This window comes from Fopius arisanus, unplaced genomic scaffold (assembly GCF_000806365.1).
Source record: "Fopius arisanus strain USDA-PBARC FA_bdor unplaced genomic scaffold, ASM80636v1 scaffold00019, whole genome shotgun sequence".
Classification (NCBI taxonomy): domain Eukaryota; kingdom Metazoa; phylum Arthropoda; class Insecta; order Hymenoptera; family Braconidae; genus Fopius; species Fopius arisanus.
In genome coordinates, this window is record NW_011887758.1 from 1,268,878 (window position 1) to 1,288,760 (window position 19,883).

The 19,883-nt window shown below is 41.5% G+C and overlaps 2 protein-coding genes across 5 annotated transcripts; both read right to left on the reverse strand.

Annotated features, from left to right (window-relative positions):
* Positions 1 to 48: 48 nt before the first annotated feature.
* Positions 49 to 10,466, reverse strand: ninaC (STKc_myosinIII_N_like and MYSc_Myo21 domain-containing protein ninaC). 3 transcript variants are annotated; one of them, XM_011300870.1, is made up of 15 exons: positions 10,324 to 10,466; positions 7,846 to 8,243; positions 7,461 to 7,642; positions 6,018 to 6,122; positions 4,649 to 5,410; positions 4,209 to 4,397; positions 3,927 to 4,126; positions 3,518 to 3,855; positions 3,083 to 3,435; positions 2,537 to 2,998; positions 2,116 to 2,405; positions 1,006 to 2,050; positions 755 to 933; positions 583 to 670; positions 49 to 510 (listed from the first exon to the last, which is right to left on the reverse strand). In XM_011300870.1, the coding sequence occupies exons 2-15, from the start codon at positions 8,198 to 8,200 to the stop codon at positions 85 to 87; spliced, it is 4,974 nt and encodes a 1,657-aa protein (XP_011299172.1). In that variant the 5' UTR covers positions 8,201 to 8,243; positions 10,324 to 10,466; the 3' UTR covers positions 49 to 84. The 3 variants fall into 3 exon arrangements, with proteins under 3 accessions (XP_011299172.1, XP_011299173.1, XP_011299174.1); XM_011300871.1 differs by lacking the exon at positions 10,324 to 10,466 and adding an exon at positions 8,346 to 8,570; XM_011300872.1 differs by lacking the exon at positions 49 to 510 and having other exon boundaries at positions 582 to 670; positions 742 to 933.
* A 968-nt stretch (positions 10,467 to 11,434) lies between these two features.
* On the reverse strand, positions 11,435 to 18,489 carry Wnt10 (Wnt oncogene analog 10). 2 transcript variants are annotated; one of them, XM_011300874.1, is made up of 4 exons: positions 18,359 to 18,489; positions 15,634 to 15,887; positions 12,860 to 13,143; positions 11,435 to 12,540 (listed from the first exon to the last, which is right to left on the reverse strand). In XM_011300874.1, exons 1-4 carry the CDS (start codon positions 18,460 to 18,462, stop codon positions 11,998 to 12,000), a joined length of 1,185 nt encoding a protein of 394 aa, XP_011299176.1. In that variant the 5' UTR covers positions 18,463 to 18,489; the 3' UTR covers positions 11,435 to 11,997. The 2 variants fall into 2 exon arrangements, with proteins under 2 accessions (XP_011299176.1, XP_011299177.1); XM_011300875.1 differs by lacking the exon at positions 18,359 to 18,489 and adding an exon at positions 17,817 to 17,872.
* Positions 18,490 to 19,883: the final 1,394 nt, after the last annotated feature.

Genomic DNA, 19,883 nt, shown 5'->3' on the forward strand with positions numbered 1-19,883 from the left:
CGCCTGGAGATAATTGTTATCTTAATTTTTATCGAGCTGTTAAATCAATTCGTTATTATTCTTCATAGTTTAATTGTAGGTGATCTAAAAATCCTTGCAGTATCCCTCAACGATAATTCCAGGTGCAATTTCAACGCGAGAGAGTCCATCGGGTCCTATGACGGTTGTGGGTGCATCAATTCGATGGGCTTTTTTTGGTGGATCTACACCAGATGCACCTTCTCCTGGGTTGTCGTCTTTGTCAACACCCCAGGCACCCTCTCGCCCGTATTTTTCAGACATCCTCACCATTTCGTTAGGACTCCACTCTGGGGACTCCACATTACTTCGATAAACTGTCACTGCGTCTGGATCATTGCTCGCTTTGTAACTGATTTCATTATCGCGTAATTGTCTGGATGGCTTCGGCACAGAGGGTGGATCATAGGAAGGTGGTGGTGGTCGATAGCTGTCGTACACCGGAGTTCGTTTCATTGATTCTCGTTGGTGAGCAGTCTTTCGAAGCATTGCCTTTGAAAAATTTTATTTCATGGACATTCTAAATTCACTAGATGTAAAAATTCAATTTTACGAAATTGTTACCTGGAAGTTAAATGGTGGATCCTCATCGTAATCATTGTTATTGCTATTTCTTCGACCAATAGTTTTCAATTCATTAATTGGATTCACCCTGAAACACATTTTCACTGAACCACAAATTTCACCTGCAACCTGAAAAACGATAAATTGGTAATCACGTACTATCAACAATTACCTATTAGCACCAGCCATGTTCCTATTTCTATCGAACTCCAGTTCATCAGTGCTTCTCCGTCGGCCAGTCGTCATCCTCTCGTCATCCCCCCAATTTCGATTCTGCATTTGAGGAATTGGAGGCGGGGGATTCTTTTTCCTGGACCTCACCGAGTCATTATCATTCCTATTATAATTATTCTGCAATGAAAATCCAAATTACAAAACCATCACAAATAATAATCGAGGGATTTATGAAAAGAGATGTCGTACTGAGCGAGAGAGATAGCTTCCAGCAGTAGGGCCAGTGGGCCCCATAAAATTGGGTCTGTTGTTCACAGGAGGATTGACTCTGGGTGGAGCAATCTCAGGAGGCAGTTGCACAGGAACCCTGGGATCCCTGGAATACGGAGTATTAATAATACTCTGACCACTGTTAACAGGGCCCCTAGGTGATTTGTGGGGAGAGTTTGTAGTCTGGACCTCGACGTCCCTCTTGTGAGGATTCGTGAACCAGGGGACAGTCTGTCGTCTGAGAGGTGCGTCCCAATTCTCGTGCATGTCCTCATCAGACAGTGAGGAGCACAGGGAGTTGCCCCTAGGTCTTCTGGCTCTCGAGGGTTCATTCATGTAAGCTGTATCAAAAATCGGGAACTCCTGGCTGAGATCGAAGGGCAATTTATGCACCTGGGGCCTTGGTTTATCGAGGAATGAGTCGACAGTGACATTTGGATCGATTCTCCCTGAGGGCACCTTCAGGTTCGACTTGTGAATGGCCGAATTCAGGGCTTGATTGAACAGGTGTACCTGTTGAGACAACTGCACCAGATCCTGGTACCTGACGGATCTGTACCTCAAGAGTACCTGGAAGACGCTCTTTGTCCTCCATTTCCTGGCGTAGTACACGATGAATTCTTTGGTGTCAACGTCAAACTCTCCTTTCAGAAGAGGCCCAGTCTCCTTTCGCGCCTGATGACCTCGAAACCTCGCCTGGATCTTCGTGGCTGCTTCTTCCTGTGACATATTCGTGGTGCTCATCTTCCTCTGGAGTTTCGCCTTCTCGTTGACCTTCTTCTTGCTGGCCACTCTGTTCGCCTTCTTTCTCGCCAGGAATGACCTCAGCATCGCCTGGATCTTTATGATCTTTCTCACCTGGATCTCGTAGAGGCGCGCCAGGTACTCCTCGTTGTAGTACTTCAGGAAGACCTTCGTTTTACCCACCACCCAGCCCTCCATCTTCAGACGGACCAGCAGCAGACGACAGTTATCTCGGGTTATCTCCACGTTCTCATCGAAGTCGAAGGCCAGGAATTGATACCTTGAATATAAAAAATCCAGGGATGATACTTATTCCAGGGAAATATTTTTTGTGGACGTGAATACCTGCGGAGAAACTCCTGGAAAGGCACTCTGTAGGGATAGCCCTTCTGGCGTGCCTTGGCCGTGTCCAGCAGGGCTAATGCTCTTATCTGTTGTCTTACGATTTCTCGATGGAACCCACGGGGTTTTGCCTCCAGGTCCGCCCTGATGCACCTCACAAAATGTGTCCCACCACTTCCTCCACCAATTGACAGGTTCTTCAGAATTTCCAAGCTGGTGGATTTAAAAATGGCCGCGCACGTTCGCATTTTTCGAGTTTGAGAGAATTGACCTCGCGATGCTGTATTGAATCTCTAATTTATTAACAAAATAATTAAATGAATTTCCATTTTTTTCACGCTCTGAAACGAATGCAGTAAAAATAAATCATATTTATCACCGGATTAATTAATTTTTATAAATAATAATTCTCAACAATTCTCACCCTGAGTCTAGAGGGTTCTGGCAATCCCAACAACTCCCGCTTCGGTTTCACCCTCTTCTGGGCAGTCTTGGGCCCCTCGATGACAACAGTTAAATTTCCAGACTTGGTCAGCTGATTCGTGAATAATTGCTTGACAACATCGTCTGAGGACAGCCTCATGGCGTTGATCATCTCCGGGGGGATGAAGTCCCGGTTCTTCTCGACGATTTCCGCAGCGTCGTACGTAATTTTTCCAGTGTAATGAGCAACCGTGAACTCGTGATAGCTCACAGCTTTGACGTGAACACTCTTGGCGTGTCTCTTCATCTTCTCGATCATGTACTGGGTGTCCTGTTGTTGACGAGAGGCATGATCAATCAGAAGAAATAGACCAGTGTCTTTTCCCATCAATTGCTCAATGGCTTCTCGATTGTCGTAAAAATGGAAATGCTGGACTGGAATATTTTCTTCTTCCTGTTCTTGCTGGAAAAATAATTATTACTCCAATTCAATACTCAATTAATTAATATTACTGTTGTATTATTAATTAATTATCATTTCATTTACCATTTCCCACGCAAAAACTCTCTGATTGTAATAGCACTGGAGCTGCTCGTTCATTGTATTAACGATGAGCTGTTCGAATCGATTAACAGAGAAGCACTCGAACCCGAACATGTCCAGGACACTCACCACGTATTTATCCCCGAAGAGAGTCCTCGTCATGGATAATTTGATATTTATGCTATTGATTATCCAATCGACGAGCCTCTGGTACAGAGTATTCGCTAAAACATCACGAGCCTCTTTCGCCTCTTCACACGTATGCTTTCGACGAACTGCTGCTCCTTTTTTAAGAATGCAGTAGTTCGTGAGGCACCAGACGAATTTTTTGGGGTCAAGCCCCAGGTGTTCTGCCACTGGAATCAAATGTATTGATCCATCAATTTTTAGGAGCAAAAACGGAAAAGAAATTGAGAAAACTCTTCCTTGAATTATTACCAGTGTAGCCCAGATCGGAAGTCTCCACTTCAGCTTCTCCGTTGCTGCCCTCAGTGAAAGACACCTCCCCCAGGAGTAAAATAGCTGATAGTGTTCTCCAGATGAACTCCGTATGCTCATCCATTTCCATGAGCCTGAGTGTCTCCTCGATCTCATCGAACTTGAGAGAATTACCCTGAGGATCATTTCTCACCTTGAAGGAGCGATTCCTCGAGTTCGAGTCGTTCATCCTGAGGTACCTCATTCGCCTTCCCCTCGGCAAACTGTACTTCTTCAATCTACCCTTGGCCTCCATACCGTCGTACAAATAATAGAACACGTGAAAATTCGATTTATTTCTGGAAAAAAAATTGTGATTTCAGTAGTGAGGACATTAAAATGTCAGACATTAGTGATTGAATTGTTTTACGTGTCTCTGGTGGAGACTCGCCATTTCTCCAGCTGGTGAAGCCAAAAAATAGCACCGGATGCTTTTCCAGTTGAGCCAAAGGTTGTCTGAATCTGGAGAACGCATCTCGTTGAATTGGTGTTGAGAGGAGTCGCTGCATGGGAGAACGAGTGGATCAAGTCAATGGCTTTGAAAACTCTCACTCCGATGTCCGTGAGGCTCTTCAACAAGACATTAAACATTTTTATTACCAGCATAAAGTGGCATCACGCTTCTCAGTGATAATTCTCTATTCTTGGATACCTTGCCGAGGTACATGAGATGCTTGATAAGATGTAGAGCGTTTGTTGTTTTTCCTGAGTTACTTTCACCAGCGAAGAGAACGTGCTGGGGCTCCTCGTGGTGGAGTACGTCCTGGTACGCACTGTCTGCCACTGAGTATATGTGGGGGGAATTCTCCGAGCGTGATTTGAAGTTGTATTTTTCGTGGTACTGATGACAATCCGTCAATCAGGGAATAGCAGTCAAAAAAATTCATTCAATTTTTTTGTAATTATTGATTTATCTCGAGAACTATCAACGTTAGGAAAAATCTTCATAAGAATTTTTTTTTAGCTGATTAAATTTTTCATGCAAAAGGTCACCTTATATTTTTTTCTAAAATCAATATTTTCTTAGATAAATCGATTTGTAATACTGAAATATTGAATTTCGATTGCACAGTAATATATAAAATTTCTCACATCATTCGCGTAGATGTCCTGGATCTCATTAGGATTCAAAATGACGAGGATATCTCCAATGAAGGTCTGAAAGTCACCACGTTTGATCCTCTCGAGTAGTTCATCGAGAATGGTGTCCTCAGTGAGGACCTCGAGGGCTGCGAGATCCTCAGTGAGCATGACCTCGGGAGGCCTCTCGAGGTCCCTCTTGAAGAATCCATTCCTGACCATGACCTCAGGAGGTCTTGGCACTTGTTGCCTCTCCCTGACACCCATGGAGAGGGCCTTGAGCTCCTGAGTGAGATGATAGTCGTTGTCAGGGAGTTCAGCGAGGAAGGGATGCATCAGCATCTCAGCCATGACCGGTCTGTTCTCTGGATTTTTCTCAAGACACTCTGCGATGAAATCGTTGAACGTCTCGGACCAGTTGACAGGTCGATGGAGACCCGGGGGTGGATTCCTGACAATCTGGAAGAGAACTCTGGTGGGATGCATGTCCTGGAAAGGTGCTCTCCCATCTGCGAGTTCAATCGCAGTTATCCCGAGTGACCAGACGTCAGATCTAGCTGTGTATCCACCATTTGGATCTCCTCTACTGGTGACAACCTCTGGAGCCATCCAGCACGGAGACCCTATGGTCGTTCTTCGTTTTCCAGCTTCTCCTTTGAACATCCTGGAGAAGCCAAAGTCCACGAGCTTGACTTCACCTTCTTTGGAGAGAAGTATATTGTCTCCTCTGACATCTCTGTGAACCACTCGATTCTCGTGCAAATGGGCTAGGGCCTGGGCAGTTTGTTTTAATTGACATAAATAATTTATAATAAATGTCTGGTCTTTATTTATCCCGGATATTGTGACACAGGCATGAAATCATTAATACACGACTCATCAAGACAACTTGGTGGTCGGTAAGTTGTTAAAACCGATTTCTTTCTGGCTTCATATCCCCATTTTCATGATTAAACCGAGATAAAGTAACACAAAATGTGTGCGGCGAGTGAGAGGGTGGAGGAGAAGGTAACATGCACCGGTGTGAGTATTTATTTCGCGTGTAATTTGCCGGCATTAAATGTCAGCTTGGCCTGATTTACCGCAAAAACTCGAGAGAGCAGACGAATTGCTACCGGTGTAGGAACCACAGCCTTTGTGCAATCGAACTTGCGTTTGAAGGTGATTGCAGTGGAGTGAGGAATGGATATTCTACAATGGGTTTTGATAATTTATTAGGGGGAGGAGGAGTAGGAGGAGGGGGAGGTGAACGAGATTATCGCGAATTCCGGGAAATTGTTGGCGGTTTAATAATTTATAGGATTATATTTTATTTCATAGAAAAAGTGGAATCGATGCTAGAGGACGGATTTATAAAATAGAAGGAAAAATTCAGTCTTACCTTGACTGTTTCTTTGAGAACGTAAGCGATCTGCTCCTCTCGCAATTTCTTCTCGGCGATGCCGAGACCCCTCACGAGGTCCATGACTGGTCCGCCGTCGCATAACTATGGAACCATGAAGAGGCACATGAAGAGGATGAAGACAATATTTTCAACACTCAGAAGAGGAAAAAAAAAAAGGGAAATTAAGGTACAGCGAGACACGGTGTAATGTCGAGCGATAATAGAAATACCTGGGTAATTGCGGAAGTAATCTAGGGAACAGGGGTGGTGAGAAATGAGAATTGAATTGTGGTTGACTAGTTCTTTTTTTTTGTTTATTTTTTATTTGAAAAAATGAAGACGGAGGATTGAAGGGAGGCCATTATTCGCCTGTGGTTTTGTTAAGCTCTCACGGATTTATCTCTTTACTCTGTAATTATCGGTTTTTGTAAAAATTCCGGACTTTATCTCAGAAATTTTATCCCAATTCGCGGAATTATTTTTCGTACATTCCTCCACGGTGATTCTCATTGTTTTTATCTAAAACTGTTTGAACGGATCATATTCTGCCGAGAGCAGGAGGTAAGAGTGAGTTACAGGTATGAACTTTATTACAAGGATACATTGAGAAGGGGAGAGGGTCTAAAATGTAAGAGGACGCGTAACGACAATGTGCCGGTGATTTATAGCCGACGATAATTCATATCGTGCATTTATGATCGCATAGTCGAGAGTCTCTGGTAGCTACATGCTCTTGTGGAGAGTAGACTGGAGGACGAGGGCATGATTCGTGAAAAACCCTCTGCACTCCTCTCCATTCTCCTGAGTTACACCAGAAAAAAAAAAATTCTTCATCTATACCAAATGATTCATCTTCATTCAAATCGTATAAATTAATTTATTAAAATAGTCCATCAATGCGTGATTTTTATTAATTAAAAAAATATATATCTTGAAAAATTGGAATTCAAGAAATTGTTGTAAAGAATTGAAGAATTTTTGAACGAAATTAGACAAGTGATATTGGCATGCCGTGAAATTGAACAATTGCTGCCTTCTCAATTTGTTGATATTACGTATTATTTTCAGGTAATAATAATTATTCATTACATCCACAAAAAGCGATAAGTAATAATATTTTTTGGAGCACCGATGGAGGTCTGATCGTAAATTAAGTACAGCGACGTGGCCGGGACCTCACCTGCATATACGAACGAGTTTAATGATTGTTTAATGGCCACGCGTGTCGTAAATTATCCGTGTATTCGAGCGTCTCAAATCCCTGAAATTGCCTCCGGGTTGCGAGGGAGATCGCCAACTAACAGTGAAAAATTCACCATTCACCAGAAACAAGGGGAAAGAGAGAGACAGCCCTTTGGTTACGCTTTGGGATTCAGGGGGAGGAAAATAACGATTTTATCAGTTTTCCACGGATTCATTTGTTCCAACAATCATACTTACCTCCATGACCAACCATATTTGATCGTAGTCTCCTTTTCGTGACGATCTCTTCCGGTAAATGCCGTAGAAATCGGGGAGATTTGAGTGGCCACAGAAATCACGAAATACTCGGTACTCCTCAACTATCAATTGCTGGCTGTCAGGGGTCAACTCTTGAATCTTCACTGCAACTCTCTTGTTACCTGTTGATTACCGTAATTCAGGGGTAATACGATCTTTCCGGGGTGTAATCAATTTTTCTTGGGGCAATCAATTTGTTAATCACGCGGAATATTCAGCAGCACCTGATATTTCCAATTATTCGAACTCTCGGGGCGAGAGAAATTTCGTACGATTTTTAAATAATTGTTTAAATGGTGGAAAATTAAGGGTAATTAATATTCACCAGCTTGAGTGTCAACAGCCGAGTAAACGGTACCACAAACTCCAGTTCCGATGATGTCCTTGAGGACGTAGCGTTTTCCGGGATCCTGAATGCTGTCCATCGTCTTCAGAGTTCCAGGACCTGTCTTGTTCTGGACCCTGGACTCTTCGGGTTTGGCTTTTTGTCCTCTGTAGATTATACTGCTCTCACGATTACGACTGGAGGAACGATCCCTCCGGGGAGGATCGTAATCCCTCCCGTTGCTGTACTCGTAGTCATCATCTCGAGGGGCTGAACGTCCTCGTCGTCGTCTATCCTCTTCGTCAGAGAAATCGAAACTCTCTTGATTACCGTACCCACCCCTCCGGTAGTCCATTTTATTTTTTTTTATTATTTTTCCCGCGACCTCGATGTAAATCCTAGGAAAATTCAAATTTCCGCGTCTTTACAGATCTCACATGCCCCTCAATTTTCGAAAATATCTCTGAATATGAGGGAGATATCAAAATTGTTGTTAAAACCTTTTTTGCAGCGACAAAAGGACTCTACAAAAAGTTTCTAATAAAATTTTCACTATCTCTCTTGCATGCAGAGATATTCCCGAAAAATCGGTTGAGAAAAATGTGAAATTGTTAATAATTTCGTTTTTTGCGTGCAATTATCTTGATTATTATTCGATTGTATTCAGGAATATTGGGAAATTATTCTGTGGAGATAATGGAGTCAGGTATTTTTGTAGTGTGGCAAGAAGCCTTCTGTAGGAATGACTCCGTGGACGTATCGTTTTGGGGCACTTCGAGAAGCCTTTCACCACTTCAGAGAGAAAATCCCTAAGAAGTAATATTCACCTCAAAAGGTATCGATTTCACCCACCTAATAACAGACGTCGTGAATAGCACCGATTTTCCACGACCTCGGACGGCAGTTGATAAGCTTCACTAATCGGATATACCAGAAGTTCCTTTACCAACGCAAAACGTTTCTTATCTCCTCCCCTGCACTCTAATAATTCAATTTTCCAACGAGATCATTTCGAGGCACGCCGACAATCTTAATTAAATCTCATCCAACAATTCGAGGGATCAATTTCTCATATCAAATAATTATCACACCGTCACCTTCTGCATTAATTATCCAATAAAAACTATCCGAAAATTTAATCCCACGCCGAACTGCCGACGCATGACAAATCCAATTTTTCAGTTTCCCTAAACACCGATAAATCTCCGAATCCATTGATTTTAGGAAAAAAAATGAGAAATATTTTTTTGTCTGAAATTTCATCCCCAATAAAAAAGTTCTTTATGGTTTTTACAACAGATCGATAGGTATCGGGATAAATCGATAATTAATCAGAATAGAGACGACGAAAAATGAAAATATCGAGTCACCCCAGCCTAATCTATTCCCAATTGTGTTACCGATTTTTTCATAGTCATCTCTCTTTCTTTCCCGCCGGTTTTCGCATAATCCAACGATTTGTCGGTCTCGCCGTGTGCGTATAAACCCATGTAATGCAACTTTTTGCCAGTTGTAATTCGTGCGCAAGGAGATATAGAAGCGAGAACGCGTCACTGAAACGTGCTTCCTTAAAAAAAAAAAATAAAGTAATGAAAAAAGAGATGCATTGATGCATTGACGAGGTTGAATTGCCATTTCTTTTATTCCCAAGCTCCTCTCGATTTTATCTGATTCCTTCTCTCCTGGGAGTTTAACGTTATTGGATGACACCCTGGCGTTAAATTATTGATGCCCAATGCAGTTGGACAACTGGAAAAAGTGTTTACACATTTGTTTCGTTCTCTTTTTAGGGCTGTTCTCACTATTTTTTGGTGTAAGTGGGGATGAGAGGATTTGGGAACGAGTGAGATTCTGTGGGAAAGTCGAAGTATGGGTTTTTCGTTGACGAGGACCTGGGAAAGGATGTGATTGGGCTTTCAGACCGGTTCGGGTACTTCGGCAACGGATAAATCCACATTTGCATGAAGTTAAGGAGAATTTTTTATTTTTCTACGTTTTGCTGATTTTTCCCATCACCAATGGTTCCACGAAAAAATTACAAGAAAAATTTTGTCAACAAAAAAATATTCCACTCCAATATATCTATATATATGTTCTCCATAATTTATTGCCTAGACGAAATTGTTGAATTGCAGAATTGAAAATTAACTGTCAAGTAATAGAGATAATTTTTTGATGAACAATAAATAAACAAATTCCGATATTTTCAAATCTAGCGGAGATACAAAAATTTTTATAATAACCTTTTTTGAAGCTCGTGAGTAGGCCTATCAAAAAGGTCATAACAAAAAATGGATTATCTCCATTATTTATTGAGTAAAATCCACATATTGAGTGGATTGTTGGCAGGACATATCCAGTGTCTCTGGTGCGGCATTGATATAAATTTCTCACTGAATCGTTCCAACAATTTTGATCGTACTACAGGTGCAGTCTAAAAATAAACAAGTGAGGTAATAAAGAAAGAATAAAGCTCACCTTTAATTAACCCGTCTGGGGAATTGAGGTAGGTTAGATACCCAGAGGCAGGTAGTACTCTAGCCACGACGTAGGAGCAACACTACACGTTTTTCCAACCCTCGAGAGAAGTGGTAGCTACCGTTGTGATAACAATCCACCAAGCCAGCGATGAAAAATCGTTATAACTTGGAAGTAGTGAGAGGTGGCAGAGGCCAAGCCCTCGAGTGAGGGACGCATTGGCTTCGTTGATCCAATAAGGTCGACTTAATTAACTAGCAAGCCTGTTAGCTCATTGATTCCCAGTCTCAAAGCACTTTGCTGCATCTTCATGCGCTTCGTTATTCCATTTTACCTTCCACTCGGATGGAAATTAAATTCACATCTCCCAGTGCGATTACTCCAGGAGGTGGATGGGGTGGAGAAACAAAATCTCATTAAGCCGATATTCATCGGTGGCTTACACTTGTAGTTGTCCTAATAAATATGTACTTGTACTTGTCTTTCTCCTTGTTCAGTACTCAGTACAACCGACTAAATTTAACTAAAACTCTTTAATCCATTGTTATTGTGAAATTAAATAGCTTGAGTACTCATTGTTTATTGAATAGAGGAGTGGAGAGGAAAAAATTGTTTAATCTGATTGACCGGATCGATGGGCTTTTCTACGAGGGATATCTCCCACCGAGACTATTGCATTTAGCTATAAATTAATGCGTTTTATCGCAGCTTCTTCTTGGTAGACGCGTGGTGTCGCGTCAAAGGACTTGCCGCCTTGCGATTATGTGCAACACATACTCCAACAAACTGATCTCAAACGTTAACTCGGTCGTACTCGTAGAGATTCACTAACGCTGAAATCTTCTTGCTCGGTTTCTTACTTTTCTGAGGGATTTCTCAGTTTACTGTTGTCTTACGATCAATCTGAAAATCTTCTCACGAGCGAGAAGAGGTCGGAGGACTGTCTTCCTGGTTTTTGATTACTCCACCACACCCTGAGAAAAATATTGGACTGGGAATATTCTCTTTCGTGCAATTAAATAAATTCGATATTCCAGTGGTCATTGCGGGTGATTTCTTTTTTTTTTATTATTATTGAATTCAATTCTTTTTTTTTTCATGGTTTGTTTTTTTTACCTTCTCGTCTCGGTGATCTGAATTATTTATTAACTCTTCTAATAATACTGCGGTAGAGGTGTTACAGTTGAGAGTTGATTCGTTTGATTTTTAAATTAATACAGTGACAATTAAATAAGTTACAGTATTACAAGTAAACCTAGAAAATAAATTAAAATACCACGATTCAATAACTAGTTCGTGTCCCATGATTGGATAATTCTTTATCGATACTGAATATTAAAGCCATGCGAATTTATGCAAATTTCATAATTATTCAACTAGTAAATATGGAAGAAATATTATATAAATATATAATTTCCTCATCAATAAATTAATCACTGGGATGTCCATCAGCCAAAAATCTCCACGAAATATATCTCTCCAGTTGAGCTAAAGTAATAAAAAAAAATCGAGAGAAAAATCGATGGATAAAAATTCATTAATCTAATAAAAATACATTTTTACACGTGTCCAAGGGAATAAATCACGAACAATGAAATGCAGTGATGATTTACAATAATAAAAAATTAATTTACCACTGAATTTTTCTCTCATTGCCACGATAAATAAATAAATTCACTTGCATACAGTTATCCATTCCTCGACTGTGCAATTTTGACACTGTACAACGCAGCACCAGTGAAATTTGCATCGGCATCTCTCGATTCTCCTCTGTCTAACGACATTGTAACCACGTCCACAGCACAATGACGCACATCCATCACCCCCTGGACTTGTCCTGTTGCACCTGCGACCAGCTGTACCAGGTATATCCTGATAAGGATCCCTCTCGCAGAAGTTTGGTGACTTCTGATAGTAGAAAAGTTGTTTAGCCAGGCCCTGGCTTTTTTTCTTCTTGCTACCGGCGTTGTTGTCACGTCCTGGACGATATTTTTTCTGTCGTCGCTCGGGTCGACGTCGACGTGAGCCCCGTATCCTCGTCAGAGGTGTTACATTACCCAGATTACTCTGGGCAACGAGAATAGCACCCCGAAAACGATCCTTCAGGGTTTTACCCACCTGTCGAAAATCAGGGGCTACTTTCCAGCAGGTTTTCAATTCACACGAGCCAGACATTCCGTGACACTTGCAACGGATCTGCATGTTGTTTGCTAGAGCCTGTAATTCCGTAAAATTCAACATTTACTAAAAAAATAATGCCACATGAAGAAAGGTGAATTTAAAGAGATTTAATCGTTAAAAAAATTGGTGAATGCCGGAGGTAGTGATTCGTAACATCTAGACAAAGAGGTGTCGCGTACAAAACAGTTAATGAGTCGACGGTTGGGTGGTCCAGCCCGGGGCATCGTCTTAATAACGTCGGGGCGAGTGGTTCGTAAGGGCTCCACCTCCTCCTTCTCCTCCTCCCCCCTACATATACCCCCTAAACAAAGAGCACGCGATAATCTCACGATAAAAAAAAAACAATTTAAATTACCAAACGTCCAGCTTGATTATTGTGGAGATTAACAGTGGACTGGATGTCGCCAGCCTTCTCCCTGGAATCGAGAAATTGCCTGGAGAATTCCATTCCGTACTCGAGATTGTGGGAGCAACCGCCCCATTTCCAGTGAGTACTTCGTGCTTTAGTGGGTGTTCTACCTGTGTAACTCGATGGATCACATCCACACGATATGAGACGTCCCATACTGCAGGCTCTTGCTATCGAGTGTGCAACACCAGCTGCTGATATTGCATAAGCAAATGCCGTCTCTCTGTAACCTGAAACACAATTAATTGACTCTGGATCAATTTCTCAGAGGATCAATTGGATGATACGAGTTGTCTCGTCTACTCTATCGTGACTGTCAATTAGGTACCAGTTGAAAAGCTCGTGACACTGTCACATTCAATCGTAATCGTATCGACAATCCACGAATCCTGGTGAAATCCTCGAGAAAAGACACAAGACGAAGAATAATGAGGAGTGACGAGGTTTGTAGCAAATTGCCAAGTCGTTGACGATTGATACGTGGACCAATGTTGAAAAGCGGAGATAAAATGCCAAGGGGAAAAAGCATCGAGCGAGTTGATGGCAAATATCAGGGCGAGATGCCATTTCGGTGGATCTCGTGACATTGACTCCTTTTGGGGGGACACCGTAGAAGGATATCACTGTCTCTTCGTGGTGTTCCTTTCTGGTGAATTCGGTAAATGAAGGTATGGAGGGGGGATTTTTCATCAAAACAATGGGAAGGGGTAGCGGTCAAAATCGAGTGATTCCAGTGGATTGTTACGGGCCTTCGGGCCCATCTCTTGCCGAATGTATAAGTGATATTATCCCGACAGGGGTCCCTTTTCTCGTTGAGATGCTGGAGGACTGAATTGGTGATTCGCGATGTCTCAGAAAAAAAGGTACATTGACAGAAAGCGATTCGAGAACAGTCCTGGGTGACACTCGGGAGGTACGTGCGAGATTCATGGCATCAGGGAGTCGGGTTGTTGTCCTGGTTGTGAGTTGTTTATTGGCGATTATTTTTTGGCTGATCCATTGGGGGAAAGAACAGCCCTAGGATTTTTAAATCTCCAAAATTATTCAATTTCAATTTCAATCAAGTCACATTTTTTTTTAGAAAAATAATTAAGAAAAAAATTCAATTTTTAATGAAGGATTTTTTTTTTTCGACAGATCATTCCAGAAGCAGCTGTTTTATAATGCTGATGGAGTCGTAATAAATTCTCCAGGTTGGAGTTGTACGTCTCCAGGAGTAAGGGCTCCGTGGGGATATGGTTAGAAAATCGATGCGTCGAAGAAAGGATGGGGAATAGAGAAAACGAGAGCCACTCTTTGTTTCCATCCTCAAACGGTTTGAGAGAGTGCGACGTTTTTCTCCTCCAGGTATTTTTCTCTCCAGCTATTTTTTTTTTTTTCTCTCCTGAAAAGTGCGTAGTGATGTGCAAGTCCTGCCACGGTTTGTAATAGTTGAAAGGTTCCAGGCGTGTCGATTTTAGACGCTTTACATCTACATCTTACATATTTATGTACACTATGTATCACCTGTCAGTAGTTTTTCTCGTACACGGTTTGAGGCCAGGCCAACGGCACTCTGGGGGCTGTTTAAACCGTCTGTCACGGTATCCTTTCTCGAATTGACCGTGACTCTGACACTGACGTGCGATGCAACATCACGGCAACGGAAGGCATTCTAGATTTCTATTATATATTCTACATCTCGTTGAAACAATAATCTACATCCCTGATTCAAACATTTAAACGAATTCTCAAATTATTCACAATGTCTCATCACAATTAAAAAATTTTTATGAACAAATTGACTTCTAGGAATTTAAATAAATTATCATGATTTTTATTTATTCATTTTTAGGGATTCCTCGAAATTATTTATAATTATTACATAGGTATTAATGGAATTGGGTTGAGTCTCAGTTTTGGGGAAATTAATACAAAATTTTTTAATAATTAATGACGGAAATTCTGAGATCCACCGATTTTCAAGTTATTTCCAGGTATTTTGGTCTTCTACCTGCGGTTACGATTTTTTAAAAATGGAATCCAAGGGCCTAATTTCCGTTGAATTATCGATGTAGATTCAATTAAAATTCGAATCATAAGAGATTGTAATCTGAAATATTTGGGATCGAGGAGTCGTGCCATGGGAAATATCCCGGTGAACATTCCAAAATATCAATAAATAATCCCTGATAATTTCCCCAAGGCCAATAAATCCTACGAATAATGAAAAAGGAAGGATAAAATGTCAAACGCGTGATAAAAACTGTCACCGACTTTTCTCCTGTGCAGGAGGTGCAGGAGCTTTTTTTTTTAATAGTCGCTGACTTCTCCGAAGGGAATATGAGGGAAAAATACAAGTTAAATAAATAAAAGACAAAGCGACGTGGTAGTGGGACACGGTATGTGTGATCATGAGCTGGAGATAATGCGGCTCTGACACATCACATCCAAGTGCATAACAGACGGATGCTGGTCTCCTTATAGTTTCAGGTCAGGTGCGCACCGAGTTCGTCTCAAACCTGACAAACACAGCCTATACGAGTGCTTCTACTGTCCTCGCAATATAAATGTTTCCGGTTTTTCCGTCTCACGCCAAAAAATCCGTGTCCCCAAAAAATCCCATCAAAATTTCTCAATCTTCCAAAATTTATTAATTCATTTTTTTGTGATGTAATTATAAAAATGAAAGAAAAATTTAAAAAGAAATGGGATTAATTGATTAAATTGGTAGTGCTCACCTCGTTGAAGAAGGACACTGCTCTTCTGGGTTCTGCTGCTGGCAGTGAGGGATGAACAATTCCATCTGTGCCAGGTAAACTGATGCTGACACTCGGCAATAGCCATTTGTAGGCCCTTGAGTGCGGCAACTGTAACGTCGGGGCTGATGTAACAGAGATCCCTCTGCTCTTTGGTAAGACCTGGTATACCATTGCAAATAACTGCACTACCACTCACCCAATCATCCACTGAATTGCTCATCAGACTTGATGCACTGCAACATAAACATCAATCAAATGAACAATCACTCATTATTTATATTGATTGCATCATCGATTGTTCCGTAATTAAAAAAAAAAAAATTATCTTGTCGCGAGGTAATTTGAATAATCCGCGGTTCATTCCCGCGAAATGAATCCAATTTGTTGGCGATAGGAGGAATAAGGGGGAATGAGGGGTCTGTTGGGACTGATGCAGAGTAAAGGATTGGGTTGTGTCCATTCTGGGCCCACGGGATTATTGAGAGCTTCCATTAACCCGTACAACGTATTCCGCGGTCCTATCTTTCGCACTATTGATGATCTAACGGTGACAGATTAATGAGCTAAAGTAGAGTCAACAAATTGCCCAGTAAACCCAACAAGTTGCACCATGTTTTACCATCTGACCGATGGTTTTACCTCGCGGAGGACAGAAAATCGCCACTTAGTGACCATTTCGGTGTTGCACTGCTCCAGGGGTTGGCGATTTATTTTTTTCCCTCCGGTTGTCGAGGATTTTTTTTTTATTATTCATCGGCTCGGGGGCTTGGAGACACCCCAATGTCCTCGGCACGTGCCCTGTGAGTATCAGGGGATTTGGATGATGAGTAATTACTACGCGTTTTAAAGGGTTGAGGGTAACTCCCTTTGAAGGTATTGACAGCCAATGACACGATTTTTTTTTTTCTCTTCAAAGTAATTTACGGTTTGTACAGAAGATTTAATTGATGCTAAAAAAATATACCCGAGATTTTTTTTTTAGTCAATGCTATTTGCTAAAAGCTGATAAAAATTATTTATTGTGCGATTTGACGGGAATTGTGGGAATGATGAGAATAAAAAACGAGGAAAAAGAAATCATTGAAAAATGTTGAAAGGAAAAATGATATCATCCAGTATTAATTCTCATAATCAATTCAAGTATAAAACGCGCGTTTAAAATTTAAAAAAAAACTCCAAGACAATAAATCATCGAATGATTGAATAATTCTGAAAAATGATATACGATATAAAAAATATATCAACTGCATAAATTGACGATTCGGGGAATGAAAGGGAAAATGGGAAAATATGCGTAATGGAAAAATGTGGAGAGGAAAAAATGATCTCATAGAATTTCGCAATATTTAATGGATGGAGTGCATTTAGCCAGCGGTATATCGAGTTCATGACGTAAAGTAAGATAAATAAAGTCGCTTGAAAAAGAAAAAAAAAAAGAGTAAATGGTCTGATGCAGGAGAGGAGATGAAGCGGGACAGTAAGGAACGCTATCGTGCATGTCCCGCATTTTTGTAATAATCCAAGAGGTCGCAAAAGAATCCAACATGGCGGATTGGTCAGAGTCGAGTGGTGACTTCCACCGTTGACTGGTCACATGCACACGTTAAAACACATTGACAAAGCTCCGATGTATTTTATTTACCCCCTTTGGTGTTCCACCTTTCTCTTTTATTTTTCGGACAAGCCACCGAGATGAGGAGAAACACGGAATGGAATTTAGCTTTAATGGGGGAATACCCTTCTGCTATTCAGCCAGATGGAGGCAAAACAGTGGTTTCACCGCATTAAAAATCAACTTGGGTGAAACAAAAATTCATTACGATAAATTGTGAGAGAGGAACGCGTGACACTTTTCATCCATCCAATTTGTTACATCCACCCAGCCAAATGTTTTTATTCAATCTGAATAATAAAATAATACGATGAAAAAATCGGCTGTTTCTTTTGCCATTTTTGGGATGGGGATGGCAACGATTGGGGGATTTTTTTGAAATTTATGTGATATATACCCATCACTGGTGTACGTGATTATGATTAATCCTGCCAAGTGTCTGTAAACGACCATCACATCGTGAACGAGTTTATAACGTCATTATCTCATCGCCCGAGTTATTTACACGCCGTCTCCTGGGAGGGCATACGTGTCTCAACTTATGATGTACCTTTCCGATTATTTGTAACACTTGACTCGACGATAATTAAACGACGTCATTCCGAGTGTTTCCACGATCGTGAGGGATAAGAAAATTACAGAACCATTAAAACGACGAGAGTCTAAATTCAATTCATTTATTTATTTCTGTCATCCTGTGGGGTCATTTATTGACTGGCTTTCCCACCGACGGCCGACGGTTTTTAATCACCGAAACATCCGCTGGATTTACTCCTTCAAACGGATAATTGAAGGAAATCCACAGCTCGAACAGAAAAATATTCATGTACTGTATAATTTCCCTCCCCCACTCGGAATTCCCCAGAAAAATTCTCCCCGTTCTGTTCAATTGATTAAAAATATTTTTGCAGATGAAATTTTCATTATCATTTTAAAAAATTCTAATTGAATTTTAATTCTCAGGAAATTTCAATTCCCAGGAAATTTCAAGGGATTTCTTCACCGGCAATGAACAATTCTTTCAAAAAATCATCATCAATGACTCATTAATTAATATCGTGATATCACACAAATAAAAATCCATGAACTCACCGTCTCCGTTCGACAAAAAGTACCAGAACGAGTACCGCAGTGGTGAATCTATTAGCAAAACCGATTCTCGATTTTTTCGGGACACACATACGACTCGGAGGCATCCTGTCATTGCCTCACCCTCTCGCCGGTCCTCTCGTCAATTCAACGATTTCAACCCCTGCCCTTAGCCCCCCGCCCCCCCACCCGCGATAAAAGCTCACAGATTAACGAGTAAAAAAAAATATATGTATTAAAAAAAAATCGTTAACGAAACTGAAGAATTCACTCGAGTCCTGGAAAAACAATAGTTGGTCTGTAGGGTCCTTCCGTAGGTTTTCTAACCAGTGGGTACGTGCTGACGACTTTGGAGAGTAGACGGCGGTTCCCTCTGATCAGCGGTGCGGCACGCGTCGAGGACTACGCGCCCTCGGGCACCGGCGCTTCTGCTTTGACGTACGTCAACGGCTTCGAGAGACAGCCCCAAGTTGCAATCTGCATCCACCACTGGATTCCCCACCAAATGAGAGCTTTTTTATAATAATTCCCGTGACCCCCAACCGCCCCCCGCTCAACCCCCCCAGCGATTTTCAGAAAAATGTCTTTTATTTTTATTTTTTCTTCAAGGACTTTCGGAATTCGTGACCGACAATCTCAGCACTCGAAATTTATCACGGATTCACTCGTTTCCCCACAAAATCACACTTGACACGTGAAACACTATTTTTATCTCATTCCTCAAACTAAACACTCGCGACTTCCGGTGGATGGTACCTCGCACCTCGCCTGTGTCTCACGGAGAGAAAAAAAAAATGTTAAATCAGGTGAAAATTAAGGGGAAAGTCAGGATGGACTTTGCGATCGTTCTCTCACTGAAAAATGTACCCCGTTTTCCTGAAGACCTCTGCCTTTCCTCACCTCACACCACCAAAAAAACTTTAACACTCGCCACCACCACTTTCTACCCGTGAACTTTTCAACGCCTCGTTTTTTCTACCTCTCTCGTTCCTTCCCACCTCCACCTCCTTCTTCTCTTTCTCATTCCCCTCCCCCTCACTCCTTATTATTATATTTATCACCCCAATCATGGGAATTCTCATCGAGAGATGATTTCGCTCATGATTCAAGAAATTCCATGATAATTTATTCACTGCCATGCGTTGGTCGACAGCCAATCGGCGATTGATTAATTAAAATTGTGAAAAAATTTGGTGATAAATGGGGTTGGAGTGACGATATTGGGGCTTGGATGAAAATGAGAATTCACTGTTTGGCCCGAGCTGTCAGGCAGATCGCTCTGTCTATGATGGAACCCTCGGTGCGCAGTGTTGGCGTTCACCACATTTGAAAAAGGGGGGGATACACCTTCCTCAGGGGAGAAAGGAGATACACAGCTGAGGAGCAACAAGGAACTAAATCTTTCTCCCCCTCTTCTTCTCGTCACCACTATTCGTCGCTTCACCACCACCACCATTAGCTTTTCTCAGTCTGTCTCTCTTCATTTGCTCTCTTACTCCACCTCCAATGCACGATCACCACTGGCCGA